The 19,614-nt window shown below is 37.8% G+C and overlaps 1 protein-coding gene across 4 annotated transcripts in view; it reads right to left on the reverse strand.

Annotated features, from left to right (window-relative positions):
- Window positions 1-19,614, reverse strand: part of GALK2 (galactokinase 2) — a 141,116-nt gene that overhangs the window by 101,173 nt on the left and 20,329 nt on the right. For 2 of the 4 annotated variants that reach the window (XM_029237200.1, XM_029237201.1), the window contains 4 exons: window positions 15,882-15,970; window positions 8,667-8,790; window positions 4,586-4,676; window positions 1,633-1,779 (listed from right to left, as the gene is read on the reverse strand). In XM_029237200.1, coding sequence (XP_029093033.1) covers window positions 1,633-1,779; window positions 4,586-4,676; window positions 8,667-8,790; window positions 15,882-15,970 — 451 coding nt within the window. Of the gene's footprint in view, window positions 1-1,632; window positions 1,780-4,585; window positions 4,677-8,666; window positions 8,791-15,881; window positions 15,971-18,023; window positions 18,708-18,727; window positions 18,888-19,614 lie in introns of those variants that run through there. The other 2 variants (XM_029237202.1, XM_029237203.1) reach the window with 2 other exon arrangements.

The following is a 19,614-nucleotide window of genomic DNA, read 5'->3' on the forward strand; positions in this document are numbered from 1 at the left end:
CCCTAGAAGTGGCATCTCTCTACTGCTAATACAGTTACCCTCAAATCTAAATTTTATAATACAGCCAGGGTGGTCTTTTTAAAATATAGATATGATTGTGTTTTCCTCTTCCTGAAAGCTACAATGGTTTTACAGACTGCTATCCAGATAAAGTCCAAATTCCTCAACACTGGTTTACAAGGCCCAGCATCTGGTCTCCTACCCTGTCATTCAAATTTAGCTTCAGCTAAATTAAGCCTCTTATATTTCCTCCAACAAGCCATGATCACTCTTACTCTAGATATTTTCACATGATATTTCCTCCGCCTGAAACATGCCTATCCAAAGTTATCAGTGTTATCATGCTGTCAGTATTTCTTGACTAATATCTATTAATCCCTGTCTCAGCTTAGATGTCCTATGTTCTCTAAATGTGGATTAGATCTGCTCCCATAGCACACGACTTATCCACTTATCACACTCTCTTACTGTTGCCTATTGACATGTCTCTATTCCCCTCTTTAGATCATAAGTACTATGAGGGTTAAAACTATACCTATTATATCACCAATGCCTTGAACATTAGCTGGCACAAAGTTGTCACTAGATAAGTAAGGGCTGAATGATGAACAAATGAATAAACAAATAAACCATCGGATTAAACACAGTGCCAGTGGAAGCAGATTTTACGTAAGGACTTATTTTCCCTTACTTTCTCTCCTCTCAAAAAACAAATAACAACAAATAAGGTACCCTACCTCCAAATGAGCCATTGCTTACAAAGGACTAATTCCTGTATAGTTACACATGACAGCTAAAGAGAATTCTATCTGAGCCTTTGCTTTCTCCTTCATTTTTCTCTTTTCTCTTACATACAAAATTTTCAAAGTGAAAGTTTAAGCAGTCTGAAGACTAAAGCATGTGGCTGACTTTCTCTTGATCTGCCTGAAGCCCAATCTATATTCCTAAACCATCTGTAAACTTGGTAGTGTATGTACATGAGATAAAAAAGGACCTATGATAATATTTTATTTGAACCAGAACTCCAAAACATTAATTAAAGCTGAGCACACCTGTTCTGAACTGCAGTCAGAGATTTATGTGAACTTGTAAAGTTGAGGCTTTCTGACCTATTGTAGGATTTATGTCTTCTTTAAATAAGTATTTCCTCTTTGCAGTGCAACAATTTTTTAAAAAGTTTGTTTCAGTGACTAAGTTGTTGGCATAAACAGATATGCTGTTCAGTTCCTTTATTTTCTAGTCTTCACCCTTTTTACCCACTGCTTGTCAAGTATTTACCTGAAGGTTCTGGGTGAAAATAAGTAGGCCCAATTATGAAGCCTAGAATTTCTTTCTCTAAAGCTAATTTGTTAATGAGGTGATCTAAAAAGATAACCATGCATTCAATCTCCCTAGTTAATCTAAGAGCATTTTGATACAGCTCTTCACATGTTTGCTTACTCTTTGGAAGGTACCAACTACCTTGTGGTTTATCACAAGCAGAACTTAAGTTACAATGCATGCCCATGTGTGCAGTCCTTTCAGGTAAGACAAAGTTTTTCAATTAAAGAAAGGTGTTCTAATTTTGAGATTTGGATGCTAATACTTTAGAAAGAAAGGGTTCTGTCAGGCTAACTCATTCAAATTGGTTACCTTGGATAGGTTCATGCCCAGCACTGTGAGTGTCACCAAGCCAGCACAACAGACCAAAGCACTGGAGCTGGAGAGGCCAGAACTCGGTGGGATGTTTCCATCTACCAAGCAATTCATTCCAGTCAAGTCACTAAGACCAAAGTGTTCCTAAGAATAGAAGGAAAAATAGCACTAGTAACTTTGGTTGGATTCAAGGAGTAGCGGAAAGTTCTTTCATTCCTCAGAGAGCAAAAGTCTATCAATGGACTTATTATGCTGCTTATAGAAACAACTTGTGCAATTCAATCTAGCTGAGTCCATACATGACATTTTATTTAATGGCTCTTGGCCACAGGGCACTATAATCTGAAGATTAATTTTTACTTTGTTGAACAAAAAGCTACTGATCGATTTCCTAAAATTGCTTTGAATGATCTTTTTCATGAATATTAATTGATTTGAACAAATATGGAAAAATATTAAACAATTATAATTCAAGTAGCAAGACAAGAAATACACAATTATTAGTGAGGCAGGTTAAATCTCTGTGTAGCACATCCCAACACTCTGTCATTGTAAAAGTCTAACACTAAGCCGTGGTTTGTTTCTATGGAGTATTTTATGGAATACTTTTCTTCAGAGGACCTTCCAAACTTTCTCAGTTCTGTTTTACTTATGGAAAAACCTAGGCACCAGCAGATTAAGAGACTTTCTCAAGATCACATATAGGGAGCTGGAAGTAGGATCCAGGTCTCTGATTTCTGGTTGAGAACTTCTCACTGTGGTCAGAAACCCGGGCCAGCATACTGTCACTGTGATTTAATGTAAGTCAGCTATATGAGGAAGTCCAGATTTTTACTAGGGTTTATAGATACAAATTAGCCATATGGTAGCTTTCAAGACAGCCAAATTAGAATTCAGCCACAAATGAGAATGCAGACTCTAAACAAAGCAGGGAAATTCTATTTCTACAAATAGGCAAGTCCAAAGAAATAATCAGACTCTGATCTCAAGATGGAAAGCTCTAGGATACTTAGATGAATACCTAGGATGAGGACACTTAGGATGATATCATATCATATCCTTTGTAGTTTAGGATTAAAAATAAATTCAAAAAATTAAAAAATTAAAATAAATTCAGGGCTTCCCTGGTGGCGCAGTGGTTGAGAGTCCACCTGCTGAAGCAGGGGACACGGGTTCGTGCCCCGGTCCGGGAAGATCCCACATGCCACAGAGCGGCTGAGCCCGTGAGCCATGGCCGCTGAGCCTGCGCGTCCGGAGCCTGTGCTCCGCAACGGGAGAGGCCACAACAGTGAGAGGCCCGCGTACAGCAAAAAAATAATAATAAAAAATAAATTCAAGGTCATCTCCTCCTCAAGAAAAAGTACCATCATGTTTACAAATTACTCAAACGGCTCAAGACCAAAGTAAAAATACTATTATATTACATAATTATGCATTTCATCATACATATTATTCTTCAGAGAAACTTCAATAAACTAGTTAGAATAGCCAAAGTAACAACAAAACTCTGCAAATAAAAGACTGTTTTTTTCCTTTTTATTTTTTTTGTCTTTTTTCCCCTAAGCTGGCAAAACTCATCCACCACAAAAGAAGAGATTCGGTTGGATGTACTTCTCTTCTTGATTTCAAACCATCTAAAAATTTCCTTTCCAGAAATACAAACAAATTATAAACTAAAATACTGCTGTTGCCAATGCCCTTTCGTACAGAACATCCGACAGCTTGTTTAAAAAAAAATCCTTGGAGAACGAACGCTATATATTTAACCATGAACTGATCCACAGGGTGTCTTGAATGTGAATCATACTTACAAACTTATCACGCAATGTTTAAATTAAAATGTACAACAGATTCAAAATGCAAATGGGTTTTGCCAAATTCAGTAATAGTGCTATCCCAAAAGGATAACATGTTCAATTTAATATAAACAGATTATCCTCTGGAACTTTCTAGTATTTGAATTTGAAGGATTCTTAACAGGCTAACATTTAAATTACTTCTCTGCCAAACATTTATTAAACAGACCTGCTTTTGCACATAAGTTGTCAAATCGAAAAGGAAAGCTGTAAGACCTGAAATTCTCAAATACAACACAAAGCAACATTTGTTCTTTAGGTCACTTTATCCATATGCTACAAAAGGCATGTTGCTATAAGGAATATGAAATTGCATTTGCCAAGCAAATGCTTCCAAATACTGTAATTCTCACTAATGCATGTGACAAGCCAAATGATTTGAAGATTTAAAACCTGCCAATAACTTTTCCTGTAAGTTGTTACCATGTGTCTGGGAGAAAGAAAGGAAGGAAGAGGGGGTGGGCAGGAAGGAAGGAAGAAAGGAAGGAAGGAAGGAAGTCTAAGACCAGAACAATAATTAGAGTACAGGACTATACATCAGAAATTAGAGTACAGGACTATACATCAGAAAACAATACTAAGTTTCCATTTATTTAGTGCCTACTATGTGTCAAGCACTGTGTAATCCTTGCAACAATTCTTTGTTGGGATAATAATAACATCCTTTCACAGATAACAAATCTGAGGCTTAAGAAGTTAAATCAACACAGCAGGGTAGAGCCCAGATTCAAACCCAGGGCTGTCCAGCTCTAAATCGTATTACAATATACACCTATACATCCCTAGAACAAAGTGTAAATAATATTACTAGAATGTATCTTTCGAAAGAAAATTTGAACGAAGATTTGAAAACTAGAAAGGTATCTGTCAGATGCACCTGCACCTGCCTTATGAACAGTCACTACAGCCCCCTATGAACACCACCCAGAAACAGTCACATCTACCCAATTCCCTGAAATACATTATTTAGCAAAATAGAACAGAAACATCAGTTAGCCTTGAAAGGAGACAAAAATGACAGAGTAAATAAAATGTCTTGATATAATACACATCATAACCTCAACTGCTAGTAGGTGCCTGATAAACTGATTTACCTGAATTCCTTTAAATCCACATAAGAAATAGTTGTGCCACAGAGGCTTGGTTTTGTCAATCTGGATGTTATTAGCACTAGTACTGAAGTCCCTGCAAAAGCAAAAGACACCGTTAATTCTAGAGGCTTTGCGCTACAGAATCGATGGCTGACTGCTGCCATCTTGTGCCAAGACAATGACACTGAAATTTCATTTTCCATTTACTTCCCATATTCGTACTTCACAGTCTACAAAAACAACAAACATCTCCAGCTGCTAAAAATTAAGAGAAGTTGTAGTGACCTTAATAACTAAACTACTTTCAACTGACCCTTTTTATTTCCTGAAAGGGAGAGGACCCAATATATTTTAGCATAATCTACACCACTTTTTATTTCATGATGGTCCTTATTAAGTTGCTGTAAACCACATAAATGCTTATCCTTTGGGCCTGCTGTTTGGCACACCTCTTACTAGAACAGAAGTACTCAAAGCCTCCTTTCCCCACACTTTCTACCACCCATCAGATTTTACATCTGCACAGTTTAAGGAACAAACAAAACAAATAATGATTCTAATGGATCATAACTCATTGAATAAAATAAGATTCCATGAATCTACACTGATATAAAATAACAAATGAATAAATAGCTAAATGAAGAAGGGAAAGCTATTCCTTAGAGCAAAATGTCAACCAATAGAAGAAATGACAGAAATTGAAAAATCATTATTTGGCAAACTCCATAATTGTTTCAGGAAAGAATCATCAAAGGATGCTAAAACTACTGAGTAAAAATTTGATGAGAAACAAGATATTTATATAAATTTGAAGTACTTCCCCACCAGATACTAACTGCAAAGGGAAAAAAAATAGTAACTTTATGGTAATCTGGCAGACAACTCAACCAAATGATCAAAATTAACAACAGTTAAAGGAACATCCATCATGTGCCTCCTTGATATGATGCCCTGAGGACACATCAGTTGACATGTGGGAATTCTTTATACTATTTTTGTGACTTCCTTGAAAGTCAAAAGTTATTTCAAAATGAAAGATAGTAGGCTTCTAAATCAGCCAAAGGACAAAATATGTGAAATGGGGGGGAATCAATTTAAATGTGAGGAAATAAGTAACATTCCCCATATTGACTGAGCGCTCTTCATATAGTTTACTAAATATCTACTATGTGACAGTCACTGTGGTAGGTGCCTTCCATGCATTATCTTAATAACATGGACATATCATGTCCTAAGAAAAATACTGAATGACCACTTAAGTGTGCAAGGCATTCACAGGAATATAAAGGTAAAAGGCAAAGGGCTTATCTTTTAAGCATATGTAATCTAGCCGAGACAGCATGAACACAAATCATAATCACATACCACTGTCATGTGATGGTGTGTAATATGAGGTGGGATGCAAGGCCAAGAGGGCATCTTTTGGGCTGCACCCCGCAGGCCTGCAAACCTTGTAGTTGCCCAGCCTTGAGACCAAAAAAAGAGCCTGGAGACAGTGACAGAGACATCAATGGTTTATTGGATAGGGCATCTTACAGGTCTGCAGCAAAACATCCTGGAGCAACACCCCATTGTGTACGGCAGACAGAAGGCAAGACGTGGCAGCAATCTTCGCTACTTGGGGAGAAGGAGGCTACCATTTATAGGTGGAATTGAGGTCAGGCTGGCTCATCAGTTACCAAGGAAACCAGCAGCTGGGGTAGGGGGCAAGCACAGGGGTAGTAACTGATTAAGCTCTATAATTAGGGTACAGGTGAAGCAGGGACTGGTGGAGCAGTGGATGTACAGAGAGCAAGAGAACAGCCATCTTGAATAGCCTGACCACACAGCAATTTCTATAGTCAGCACCCTAGGGTGGAAAGGGGAGCCTTTCCTGGAGGCTCAGAGAGGTTTAGTGACTCTCCAGGGACACACACAGTCTGACTCCAGCTCACAAGCACTTTAGTATCACCCACAGGAGTTAAAATTTACTGCCTAGAGTCAACAAGAAGTCACAGAATTTGGAAAGTAGAAAAGATTATGTTAGCAAAACTAAATGAGTTCTGTTCCTAGATAAGCAGATCTTGGAAGTCACCACAAAGAAAAGAAAACCAGGAACGAGTCAGGGGACAGGGGTGGTGGTATACTAGGAAAAGTAGAGGAGGGAATTTGCACAAATGTAGGAAGCTAGATGAGAAACATCAAAGCAAAAGCTAAAAAGTGCCAGCCCCTTCAGAATTAGAAACATAGCTTAAAAACCACAACGTGATGCTAATACACATTTATGAGAGTGGACATAATTTAAAAAGACACGTTAGCAAAGATGTGAAGCAACTGGAACTCTCATACACTGGTGGTAGGGATGTAAAATTATACAACCACTTTGGAAAACAGGCAAATTCTTAAAAAGATAACCCGACAGTCCACTCCTGGGTATTTACCAAACAAAACATGTGTCCACACACAGATTTGTATACAAATATTCACAGCAGAATTATTCATAATAGCCAAAAGCTGGAAATGATCTAAATGTCCATCAATGATGAATAAAGAAATTATGCAATGCATGCTAGACAATATGTGGACAATTCTGGGAGGCATGCTGCATTCTTCCTAGGGGTCCAGGTGGAATGAAGCCCCTTACCTACAGCAGGAGCTACCTGCCTTGATAATTCACCTCTGCTTCCCTAACTCAGTCTCCATCCTTTTTTAATACTGCTCCTGGGATCATTTCCCAAACACCTCCTTCCAAGTCTGTTGCAGGCTCTGCTTTTGTGAAAAAAAATGGAATTCCCACATGCACCATGGTGGGAATGTTAAATGAATCTGAGTAAATCAATATGACAAATTATGGGACCCAGTTTTAAAGGTTTAAAATGACACAAAATTATATTTGAGATAATGTAAGGTTTTCTTTAACGGGTCTGAAATGTACATAAGATATATTCTCAATCATGCAAAATAAATAGAAAAAAAGATCTTTTACAATAAGTTTCATACAAAAGTCAGGAATTTCTATTACCTTGCACAACTTGGTATAGACACACATAAAATACTTGCTGAATGAATGAATATTATTGCTGGCAAACTGTCCAATGAACAATAAGCCAAAAATATAATGTACCAATTATATGCCAAGATCTTTTTTTATAATTAACACATCAAATCCATCATAATATATTATAAGCGAGTAGGCCTTATCCCAGGAATGCAAAGACAGTTCAACATTAGAAAATCCATTGGTGAGGGAAAGTGGAGGGCGGGGGGCAGGGGGGGGGCAGGGGGGATGAATTGGGAGATTGGGATTGACATGTATACATCAATATGTATAAAATGGATAACTATTAAGAACCTGCTGTGTAAAAAAACAAATTTTTTTAAAAAAGAAAATCCATTGGTGTAATTTGTAATATTTTTTTAAACTGATCTTCAATGCTGACTAGACATTTAATAAAATCCAATACCCATTAATGATTTTTTTTAATCTTAACAAACCAAGAATTAAAAACAAAAAAGTATGTCCTTAACTTGATAAAGCATATGTACTAGAAACATACATCTATTATGTTCCAGACACTATGTTTGACACTGAGAGTAGAGCATTGGAGAGGCAACAGTACCTGAAGTCACAGAGCTTACAATCTACTGGGGGATACAGGCAAGTAAGCAGATAATGACAATACAGCATGTTAAGATGCTATGATGAGAGAATTAGAGGGAGCCCTAGTAATATAAGAAAGGCCCCAGCCCTGACTTTGCTAGAGATAGTTAACCTCAAAAGATGATAAATACCTTCTGGGCAAAGACAGAGTTATTTTCATCTTTTTTTTGACCCAGTACCTAAAACAATGTCAGACACAGAGTAAGTCTTCAGTAAATGTTTCTTAAATAAATGAGTAAATGAACAAATATTAAATAGGGAAATTTAGATTCTTTTGGAAGTCAGATACAAATTATCAATAAATTAAATGATTTATTATAAGTTTGTTATCTCCTAAAGAATTCATTAGGGTACAAATACAAACACACATAGACTCACACACACACACACACACACACACACACACACACACCATTACACACAGTAGCAATTCTAAATACTCACGGGTACAAGGGATTGGTATTGGCCAGCTGGAGAACGTGTGTTTTCACAGGTTCCACAGCTATTAACATATCTTGTTCTATAGCCATAGGAAGAACAGAATATCCACAGTAATCTATATGCTCTCCTAGGATAAAGAGAAAGCATTTTTTATCATTGCTAGCATATGAATCTCAAGTAAGTTGACATACAAGAAAAACGACCACAAGGCAGGATTTAACAGAAAATAAAAATACTAAGGGCAGAAAGTAATACAATTTGCTTTCTCTCACTAACATCTGAGCCAGGAACTTTTGCTAGAATAAGTATTATATATTAGTTATTAGTTTCTGTTAATTTTTCAACTTCTTTAAATATTCACAATTTTTTTCTACTTTCTAACTCATAATAATCATCTTTGAATATTTATGTTTAGTGACTAGTTATGTGGAGCATCAAGAAATGCATTGTCTCCTTTCTCTGTTGCTCATTTGTATTAACTTTTAAAATATGAACAATGGAAGCCATCAGCACCCTCTCACTTATAATAACATTATGTGAGTCCCACTCTTCCTTACTAGCCAATGAACCCAGTAAAGGTGAAGTCTTTATTTATCTTTGTGGCCTAACCAAATGCCGAAGAAATTAGCTTTGCACTGATTAGCTGTGTTAAATGTGCTAGACATAGCTAGGATAAAGAAAAAGCTAGAAAAAAATTTAACCTGCACCATTTTATATATAATAAGCAAATTTAGAAAACAAACTATTCTCTTCTCCTTTTCATTCTAATTCCTTTATATATCACCAGCAGGAATTTTTTTTGCCTATTACACCACAATGTTTTCTCCAAATTACCATTTAAACTGAAGGTTGTTATTCATCAGATTTAAAAACAAAACAACAATTCAAGAAAGACGGGCTAAGCAATCTCACTCATATTTCACCAGGACAGGTTTGTATATGTGATTGTTCTATGGCAGACACTGAGCAACTAAGAAACATAAAATGAATAAAAGACAATTCAACTGCCTAAATACATTTTTAAATAAATATTATTCTACATATTATTACAAGTAGCAAGTCTGTTGTTTCTATATTGATGTGTCCTTTAAAATAAGAAATTAGGGTTGTTTTTTTTTTTAATGATTGACAATGACAGATGGAGAAGTGGTTTTCAAAGTTGTCTCTCTCCCAAACTTCCCTCAAAAAGACAATAAAATAAAACAGTGGCTCACAAGTAGAAAACACATATTTAAATTAGCAGAACTGAAATCAAAGAGGAAATCAAGAAATACCTAGAAACAAATGACAATGAAAACACGATGACCCAAAACCTATGGGAGGCAGTAAAAGTGGTTCTAAGAGGGAAGTTTATAGCAATACAATCCTACTTCAAGAAACAAGAAACACCTCAAATAAACAACCTAACCTTACACCTAAAGCAATTAGAAAAAGAAGAACAAAAAAACCCCAAAGTTAGCAGAAGGAAAGAAATCATAAACATCAGATCAGAAATAAATGAAAAAGAAATGAAGGAGGGCTTCTCTGGTGGCGCAGTGGTTGAGAGTCCGCCTGCTGATGTGGGGGATGCGGGTTCGTGCCCCGGTCCAGGAGGATCCCACGTGCCATAGAGCAGCTGGGCCCGTGAGCCATGGCCGCTGGGCCTGTGCGTCTGGAGCCTGTGCTCCACAGTGGGAGAGGCCACAGTGGTGAGAGGCCTGCGTACGGCAAAAAAAAAAAAAAAAAGAAATGAAATGAAGGAAACCACAGCAAAGATAAATAAAACTAAAAGCTGGTTCTTTGAGAAGATAACAAAATTGATAAACCATTAGCCGGGCTCATCAAGAAAAAAAAGGGAGAAGACTCAAATCAATAGAATCAGAAATGAAAAAGGAGAAGTAACAACGGACACTGCAGAAATACAAAGAATCATGAGGGATTACACTACAAGCAACTATATGCCAATAAAATGGACAACCTGGAAGAGATGAACAAATTCTTAGAAAAGCACAACCTTCTGAGACTGAACCAGGAAGAAATAGAAAATATAAACAGACCAATCACAAGCACTGAAATTGAAACTGATTAAAAATCTTCCAACAAACAGAAGCCCAGGACCAGATGGCTTCCCAGGTGAATTCTGTCAAACATTCAGAGAAGCACTAACACCTATCCTTCCCAAACTCTCCCAAAATATAGCAAAGACAGGAACACTCTCAAACTAATTCTACGAGGCCACAATCACCCTGATACCAAAATCAGACAAAGATGTCACAAAAAAAGAAAATTATAGGCCAATATCACTGATGAACATAAATGCAAAAATCCTCAACAAAATACTAGCAAACAGAATCCAACAGCACATTAAAAGGATCATACACCATGATCAAATGGGGTTTATTCCAGGAATGCAAGGATTCTTCAATATATGCAAATCAATCAATGTGATACACCATATTAACAAACTGAAGGACAAAAAACATATGATCATCTCAACAGATGCAGAAAAAGCTTTCGACAAAATTCAACACCGATTTATAATAAAAACCCTCCAGGAAGCAGGCGCAGAGGGAACTTACCTCAACATAATAAAGGCCATATATGACAAACCCACAGTCAACATCATTCCCAATGGTGAAAAACTGAAACCATTTCCACTAAGATCATGAACAAGACAAGGTTGCCCACTCTCACCACTATTATTCAACATAGTGTTGGAAGTTTTAGCCACAACAATCAGAGAAGAAAAAGAAATACAAGGAATCCAAACTGGAAAAGAAGAAGTAAAACTGTTACTGTTTGCAGATGACATGATACTATACATAGAGAATCCTAAAGATGCTACCAGAAAACTACTAGAGCTAATCAATGAATTTGGTAAAGTAGCAGGATACAAAATTAATGCACAGAAGTCTCTTGCGTTCCTATACACTAATGATGAAAAATCTGAAAGAGAAATTAAGGAAACACTCCCATTTGCCATTCCAACAAAAAGAATAAAACACCTAGGAATAAACCTACCTAAGGAGATAAAAGACCTGTATGCAGAAAACTATGACACTGATGAAAGAAATTAAAGATGATACAAATGGATGGAGAGATATACCACGTTCTTGGATTGGAAGGATCAACACTGTGAAAATGACTATACTACCCAAAGCAATCTACAGATTCAGTGCAATCCCTATCAAACTACCAATGGCAATTTTCACAAACCCAGAACAATAAATTTCAATTTGTATGGAAAGACAAAAGACCCCGAATAGCCAAAGCAATCTTGAGAAAGAAAAACGGAGCTGGAGGAATCAGGCTCCCCGACTTCAGACTATACTACAAAGCTACAGTAATCAAGAAAGTATGGTACTGGCACAAAAACAGAAATATAGGTCAATGGAACAGGATAGAAAGCCCAGAGATAAACCCACACACATATGGTCACCTTATCTTTGATAAAGGAGGCAGGAATATACAAGGGAGAAAATACACCCTCTTCAATAAGTGGTGCTGGGAAAACTGGACAGCTTCATGTAAAAGAATGAAATTAGAATACTCCCTAACACCATACACAAGAATAAACTCAAAATGGATTAAAGGGCTTCCCTGGTGGTGCAGTGGTTGAGAGTCCACCTGCTGATGCAGGGGACACGGGTTCGTGTCCTGGTCCGGGAAGATCCCACATGCTGCGGAGTGGCTGGCCCTGTGAGCCATGGCCACTGAGCCTGCGCATCTGGAGCCTGTGCTCCACAACGGGAGAGGCCACAACAGTGAGAGGCTCGCGTACCGCAAAAAAAAAAAAAAAAAATGGATTAAAGACCTAAATGTAAGGCCAGACACTATTAAACTCTTAGAGGAAAACATAGGCAGAACACTCTATGACATAAATCACAGCAAGGTCCTTTTTAACCCACCTCCTAGAGAAATGGAAATGAAAACAAAACTAAACAAATGGGACCTAATGAAACTTAAAACTTTTGCATAGCAAAGGAAACCGTAAACAAGATGAAAAGACAACCCTCAGAATGGGAGAAAATATTTGCAAATGAAGCAACTGACAAAGGATTAATCTCCAAAATATTCAAGCAGCTCATGCAGCTCAATATCAAAAAAACAAACAACCCAATCCAAAAATGGGCAGAAGACCTAAATAGACATTTCTCCAAAGAAGATATGCAGATTACCAACAAACACATGAAAGGATGCTCAACATCACTAATCATTAGAGAAATGCAAATCAGAACTACAATGAGGTATCACCTCACACCAGTCAGAATGGCCATCATCTTAAAATCTACAAACAATAAATGCTGGAGAGGGTGTGGAGAAAAGGGAACACTCTTGCACTGTTGGTGCGAATGTAAATTGATACAGCCACTATGAAGAACAGTATGGAGGTTTCTCAAAAAACTAAAAATAGAACTACCATACAACCCAGCAATCCCACTACTGGGCATATACCCTGAGAAAACCATAATTCAAAAAGAGTCATGTATCACAATGTTCATTGCGGCTCTATTTACAATAGACAGGACATGGAAGTAACCTAAGTGTCCATCGACAGATGAATGGATAAAGAAGATATGGCACACATATATAATGAAATATTACTCAGCCATAAAAAGAAACGAAATTGAATTTTTTGTAGTGTGGTGGATGGACCTAGAGTCCATCATACAGAGTGAAGTAAGTCAGAAAAAGAAAAACAAATACCGTATGCTAACACATATATATGGAATCTAAAAAAAAAAAAAAAATGGTTCTGAAGAACCTAGGGACAGGACAGGAATAAGGACGCCGTCGTGGAGAACAGACTTGAGGACACGTGGAGGGGGAAGAGTAAGCTGGGACGAAGTAAGAGAGTGGTATGGACATATATACACTACCAAATGTAAAATAGATAGCTACTGGGAAGCAGCTGCATAGCACAGGGAAATCAGCTCAGTGCTTTGTGTCCACCTAGAGGGATGGGATAGGGAGGGTGGGAGGGAGACGCCAGAGGGAGAAGATATGGGGATATATGTATATGTATAGCTGATTCACTTTGTTATACAGCAGAAACTAACACACAGTTGTAAAGTAATTATACTCCAATAAAGGTGTTAATTTTTTTTTTAATTAAAATAAATAAGTAAGTAAGCAGAACTCTAGGGAGCCACCAGATTCTGTTGGGAAGGCTACAGTGTGAATGACAGCCTTCTGAGAATGAAGATTCCTCCCTCTGTGAAAACTGATGGAAACATCCTGGGTGAGGGGCAGGGAGGGAGCATGAACTACTGGCAAGTAAGGATAACAACCATGATTACATTTTGGATATTTTAACAGAAAATATAATAATGCTTTTAATAAAGACTGAAATTCATTTCATCCCAAGCACTAACTAATTAACTACCTTGGAACATAATCCCCCCTTTTTTAAAATCAGAAAATAGTCAATACATTTACTAGAATAAGAATTACTTATTCAGGAAATACCTTAGTTTGGAACGCTTACTCCCAAAACTAAGTGAAACTTGGCTCTCTCTCCTCTGAGGTTATTGCTTCTTTGCAGTCCTCTCACAATAGCAAGGAGTTCTTGATGACCTCCTCCCACTCTGTTGTTTCCAGGATTTCTTCCTGTCCTCTTCCTCAGAGGCTCATACCACATTTTCTCGTCTTCATCACTTTCATTTCTGACTCTCAGACACCTGCTCCTCACTGAAGACATTTGCATCTCATTCCACCCTCTCCATCCCAGTCCTGCAATGCCTGGATAACATCCAAGTAAACAACCCAGCCCAAGACCCCAGCTTCCTAAGCCCTTCACCTCTGGAAAACTTGACCTCCTCTCTGCTTCAGCTATCTACTTCCGTGGACCTGACAAATCCAGTAATGACCACAGACCTTCTTATCACCTGGAACTTTTCTACCTGTGAAATTTTTGTTTCAAATATCAAATTCTTTACTAAAACTTCCCATCCTGCCATTTCTCTTACTCCGTTTATCCTATCACCTGTTCCTCGGAGTCAGTTCTTTGCCCTTTCTACCCTATAGGTTCCCTCCTACCTTTCTTTCTTTTTCTACCTAGCATAGATTCCAGGGTTCATTACTTCACCTACCCTTCTGACAATATCGGTGAATTCCTGATGTCATTCTCTTGTAACCTCCATCCAAAACAAAACCCCAAACCTAGATCAAACACAGGCAACTTAGACTAGCTGAGCGGGAAAAAGGAACAACTTTGCAGATTGGTACTGCTACAATTCTATGGTCTCCTGCTCTAACCAGATCTCAATGTTACCAGCAAACTTTTTTTTTCCCAGTCCTCTCCTTCTCCCATCCTTGACAAAGCTATTTCAAACTTTCTGCCATCTCCTTAAACTTCCAAAACCTCCAACACTCCCCCAAAAGAACTCCCTCAACCTTCTATACCAAAATTATACATTTACCTGCATCAACTTGCATCCTTTTCTTCCCTGCCTTCTGTTAAAAAGTAGTCAAAGTGGCCCTCTTCCTATGCCATAGACACCAGCCCTTCTTGCCTTCTTGGGAATCCTGCTCCATCAAGTTCCTCCCTTTTCAGATATCTTTGACCTGTCTCTCTCCACTGATTTTACTCAATTCCCCCTCCCTACCTCATTTAACCATGCTCAAACATCTCATATTTTTAAAATCCTCCATTATTTACTTCAAAATAAGACTGCCTGAGTTGATAATAATTGAAGCTACATTTTGGGTACATGGGAATTCATTATATTATTCCAACTACTTTTTTATATGTTTACACTTTCCAGTACAGAAAGTTTTCTTTTTAATCCTCCTTTGATTTGGATTTTTCTCAGTTCCCCATCCCATTTTCTCTTGATAAAACGTATTCATTCTTCAGGTCACCACACTTTTAAAAGCAAGGAATTATTCAGTTTTCCTGTATTCTTCTAATCCAATGAGTAAATGTAAAACCATCAAAATTACTCACTGCAGTCTAAAAACTTAACCTGCAGCACAGAAAAATCTGTCCATCTCTCATGAAAATAATGTAAATAACTGGGTCTCAACAAATTTCTAAATTTTAAAAATGAATGGACAAAATTAACATTAATAACATGGATTGGGAAAGATGAAAATATAGTGTTCCTTATGCAAAACTTATCTTGCTATAGTAGATGTATGTGAAACATTCTGTTTTTTCAGTTCTCCCGATGTATTGACAAAAATTTGGATCTTACCAAAGGAAGAAAAAATTAAGAGAAGGAACTTTTGAAATACCTATGATATTGACTCTTCCTGGTGCTCGAACATAAAACTTGGGAACGGATCCAAACTTAGAATTAAACATCTCTTTTAGCTTCAGCAATCTGAAAACAAGAGTAGAATATTTCAGAATATCCAGATAATAGAAAAACCCATAAGATACCCCCCCACACACACACACACACATTTCATATACCTACCACCATTAATTATCTTTAAAAATAATAAAAGCAAACTCTTTTACTGACATACTTCCTTGAAAATCCCAGGATGAAACAATACTGTAAAGAAAAAAAAAAAAAAAAAACAATACTGTAACCCGCTAAGTGACACAAGAGTATAGCTAAGCACACAGAAGAGTAAAAAATTTAATACTGATGAACACAACAGAAAAAAAATTCTTTGCTTCAACAGAATTAACTTTCTGGATAATTTCTCAATGATATTCAGAGAAGAATCTCTTTCTACTAAAAAATAATAGCATGGAGTAATGTATCAGTTTCCTAGAGCTGCCATAATAAAGTATCACAAACTGGGTAACAAAACAACAGAAATTTATTGTCTCTGAGTTGTAGAGGCAAAATCAGAGTGTTGGCAGGACCATGCACCTCTGAAACCTGAAGGGGAAAATCCTTCCTTGCCTCTTTTTAGTTTCTGATGGTGACCATCAATCCTTGGCATTCCTTGGCTTGCTGCTGTATCACTCCAATCTCTGCCTATGTCATCACGTGGAATTCTCTGTGTGTCTCTATCTGTGACTCTGTTTTTCCTTCTCGTAAGGACATCAGGCTTATTGGATTAGGGCCCACCTTAATTCAGTATGACTTCATCTTAACTTGATTACATATGTAAAGATGCTAGTTCAAATAATATTACATTCTGAGGTTCCAGGTGGACATGAATTAGGAGGGATGCTATTCAACCCAGTACAGTCAAATGAAAACTAGACTGGATATCAGGAGACTACAGTTCTAATTCCAATGGGGGTTCTAATTCGATGCCAAAGTTTGGCAAATCACTTTCCCTTGGACCCTCTTCTGTAAAATTAGAGCATTTGAACAAGATATTCCTCATAGGTCCCTTCCAGGTCAAAAATGCTTAAAATATATTTAATAATTTTACACTGTTAAATCATCTCAAGTCACTTCTATGAATACCCCCCACTGTTTGTAGTCCCACAATATATGTATCTGAGTAATAACACCAAGACAGTATTTATTAGACCTACTATATTCAAGACATTCATTAATTAAATGATTAATCTTAAAGATTAGTTACAAGAAACATAAAATCACACCAAAAAATCTAAGAAAAAAGGAAATTTATTATAATGATAGAAAGATACATTGAATATTCTTGGAAGTTATTCAGGATGACCTCCTAGGATTATGACAGCCATCAGAAACTTTAATTACTGATGGGTGGGGCTGTGTTCCCGCCCTGTTTGTCATGCCTGAGGTGTCCCTGCACTGGAGTCTACAGACATTTGGGTGGGGCTATGTTCCCGCCCTGTTTGTCATGCCTGAGGTGTCCCTACACTGGAGTCTACAGACTTTTGGGTGGGGCTAATGGTGGCTTCCAGGAGGGCTCACGCCAGTGAGTACTCCCCAGAATTGCTGTTGCCCTTGTCCCCACCGTGAGCTGCAGCCACACCCCTGACTCTGCAGGAGACCCTCCAACACTAGTAGGTAGGTCTGGCCCAGTCTCTTATGCTTTGTTCCCCTGGGTCCTGGTGCGCAAAAGACCTTGTGTGTGCTCTCCAAGAGTGAAGTTTCTGTTTCCCTCAGTCCTGTGGAATTCCTGTGATCAAACCCTTCTGGCCTTCAAAGCCAGATTCTCTGGGGGCTTCTTCTCCCATTGCCGGAACCCCACACTGAGAAGCCTGATGTGGGGCTCAGAACTTTCACTCCTGTGGGAGAATTTCTGTGGTATAATTATTTCCCAGTTTGTGGGTCACCCACCCAGCAGGTATGGGATTAGATTTTATTGCAATTGTGCCCCTTCTATCATCTCGTTATGGCTTCTTCTTTGTCTTTGGATGTAGGGTATCTTTTTTGGTAGGTTCCACTATTTTTTTGTCAATGGTTGTTCAGCAGTTAGTTGTGATTTTGGTGTTCTTGTAAGAAGGGGTGAGCTAACATCCTTCTATTCCGTTACCTTGAGCTCTCCAGGAAGCCAGAGCTGATGTTATAGTGGAATTTTCTTCATCAGCATTCTACATCCAGCCAGATGCTAACGTCTTGTATTTGTCATACAAACATGAAGAGTCTTAGTTGGCAGGGTAGCTCCACTCCAGATGGTCATTCAAGGATCTAGATATCTTCCTTCTCATTGCTTCACTGTTTCAGACTGTTGTCCATTTCCGCATGCTCAAAATTGGACTGTAGGCATGTCCATGCTCTAGGTCAGATGAACCATTCTTTTTTTTTTTCCTCAGTGGCTGCCTCTCCCCCTCGACACACCAGTGCAGCAGTCGTGCTCTGCCCCCAAAAACTCTATTTAAATTGTGTGTTTGGCTCTCTCCTTCCTGTCTCATTCTTTCATCCCTCCAAAAACACCATCACCATTTCCCTCTGCTCAATGCTCTTCACATTCCAGTTGCCTCTGTGAGCCTCTGAGTTTTTGCTCTTCCATCCCTTCAGTTTTCATGACACTGTGGCCTCAAGTCTAGAAGATTCAACAGCTTCAATGTCCTATACTTTCTGATTAAGTCTCTGTGTCCCTAATTCAAATTCTCAAACAGATAATCTGGTTGGCAGCATATAGGTCCTGTATCCATCCTGGTCCAATTACTTTTGGCCAAAAAGGAAAAGCTATTTGATATAAACAAGGTCACTTGCTTTAGTTACAGATATGATCACCTGGGTCCACTCCTTCAGCAGAGGTTGTGGATGACAACAGAAGATGTGGAGAAGGAGATAATAATGGATATCTCTAGCACATCATTCAAGATAGATTTACTGGACTCCCAAGTAGATGTGCATAATGATAGCTGCCTAAATCTGATTTTCTCCATATATCCTGCAAAACAATTTAGAACAAGAACAAACAAGTGATATTTTTATTTCTTTATTATAACTAGACAACTGTACCTTTATTATAAGTAGAAGAGAATGCATAAACTTTAAATGAAAGAAAGAGGCAAAACACTGCAAGCCACTGGAAAAAGAAACTGAGTGAAAAGAGCAAACTAAGATTAATCTAAAACCACCACTAGAAAGAAAAAGTACATCCATTTAAAAATGAGAGGTGTAAAAGAAGAAAAGATGAAAATAAACTCATTGATTGCTACATAGGCAATCAAAAACGTAAAGGATACCATTAAGCATGACAAAGCAACAATTTTTTTTAAGTTATTACACACAGGCATATGAAAAAGTATTATTAAACTCCTAGAAAAAAAGTACCCCAGGGAGACTGTGACCTGTGTAGTCAGATAGACCTGGGCTCAAACCCCTTCTCGACCATGTGATGAAATTCCTTAACCTCATTCACCTTTATATGGGGTGGAAATATGAATTGAGTTATTTGGAAGATTAAATAAGGTATTGTAGGAACAGTGTCTAGCCTAGGGCTGGCATGAAGTACTTGTTCAGTAAATGACAGTTATTATAAGCTCCTGATTCCTTGGTTCAGTACTGTTTCTACTCTGCAGCATATGAATAAGAATCCACTAGAAGCAATGAAAGATGGTAGGTAATTAAATGTTTAGTTTACATCAGGACTGGAAGCGCTGTTAGAGCACTAG

Source organism: Monodon monoceros, unplaced genomic scaffold (assembly GCF_005190385.1).
Source record: "Monodon monoceros isolate NGI ecotype Baffin Bay Population unplaced genomic scaffold, NGI_Narwhal_1 Super_Scaffold_21, whole genome shotgun sequence".
In the NCBI taxonomy this organism is placed as follows: Eukaryota; Metazoa; Chordata; class Mammalia; order Artiodactyla; family Monodontidae; genus Monodon; species Monodon monoceros.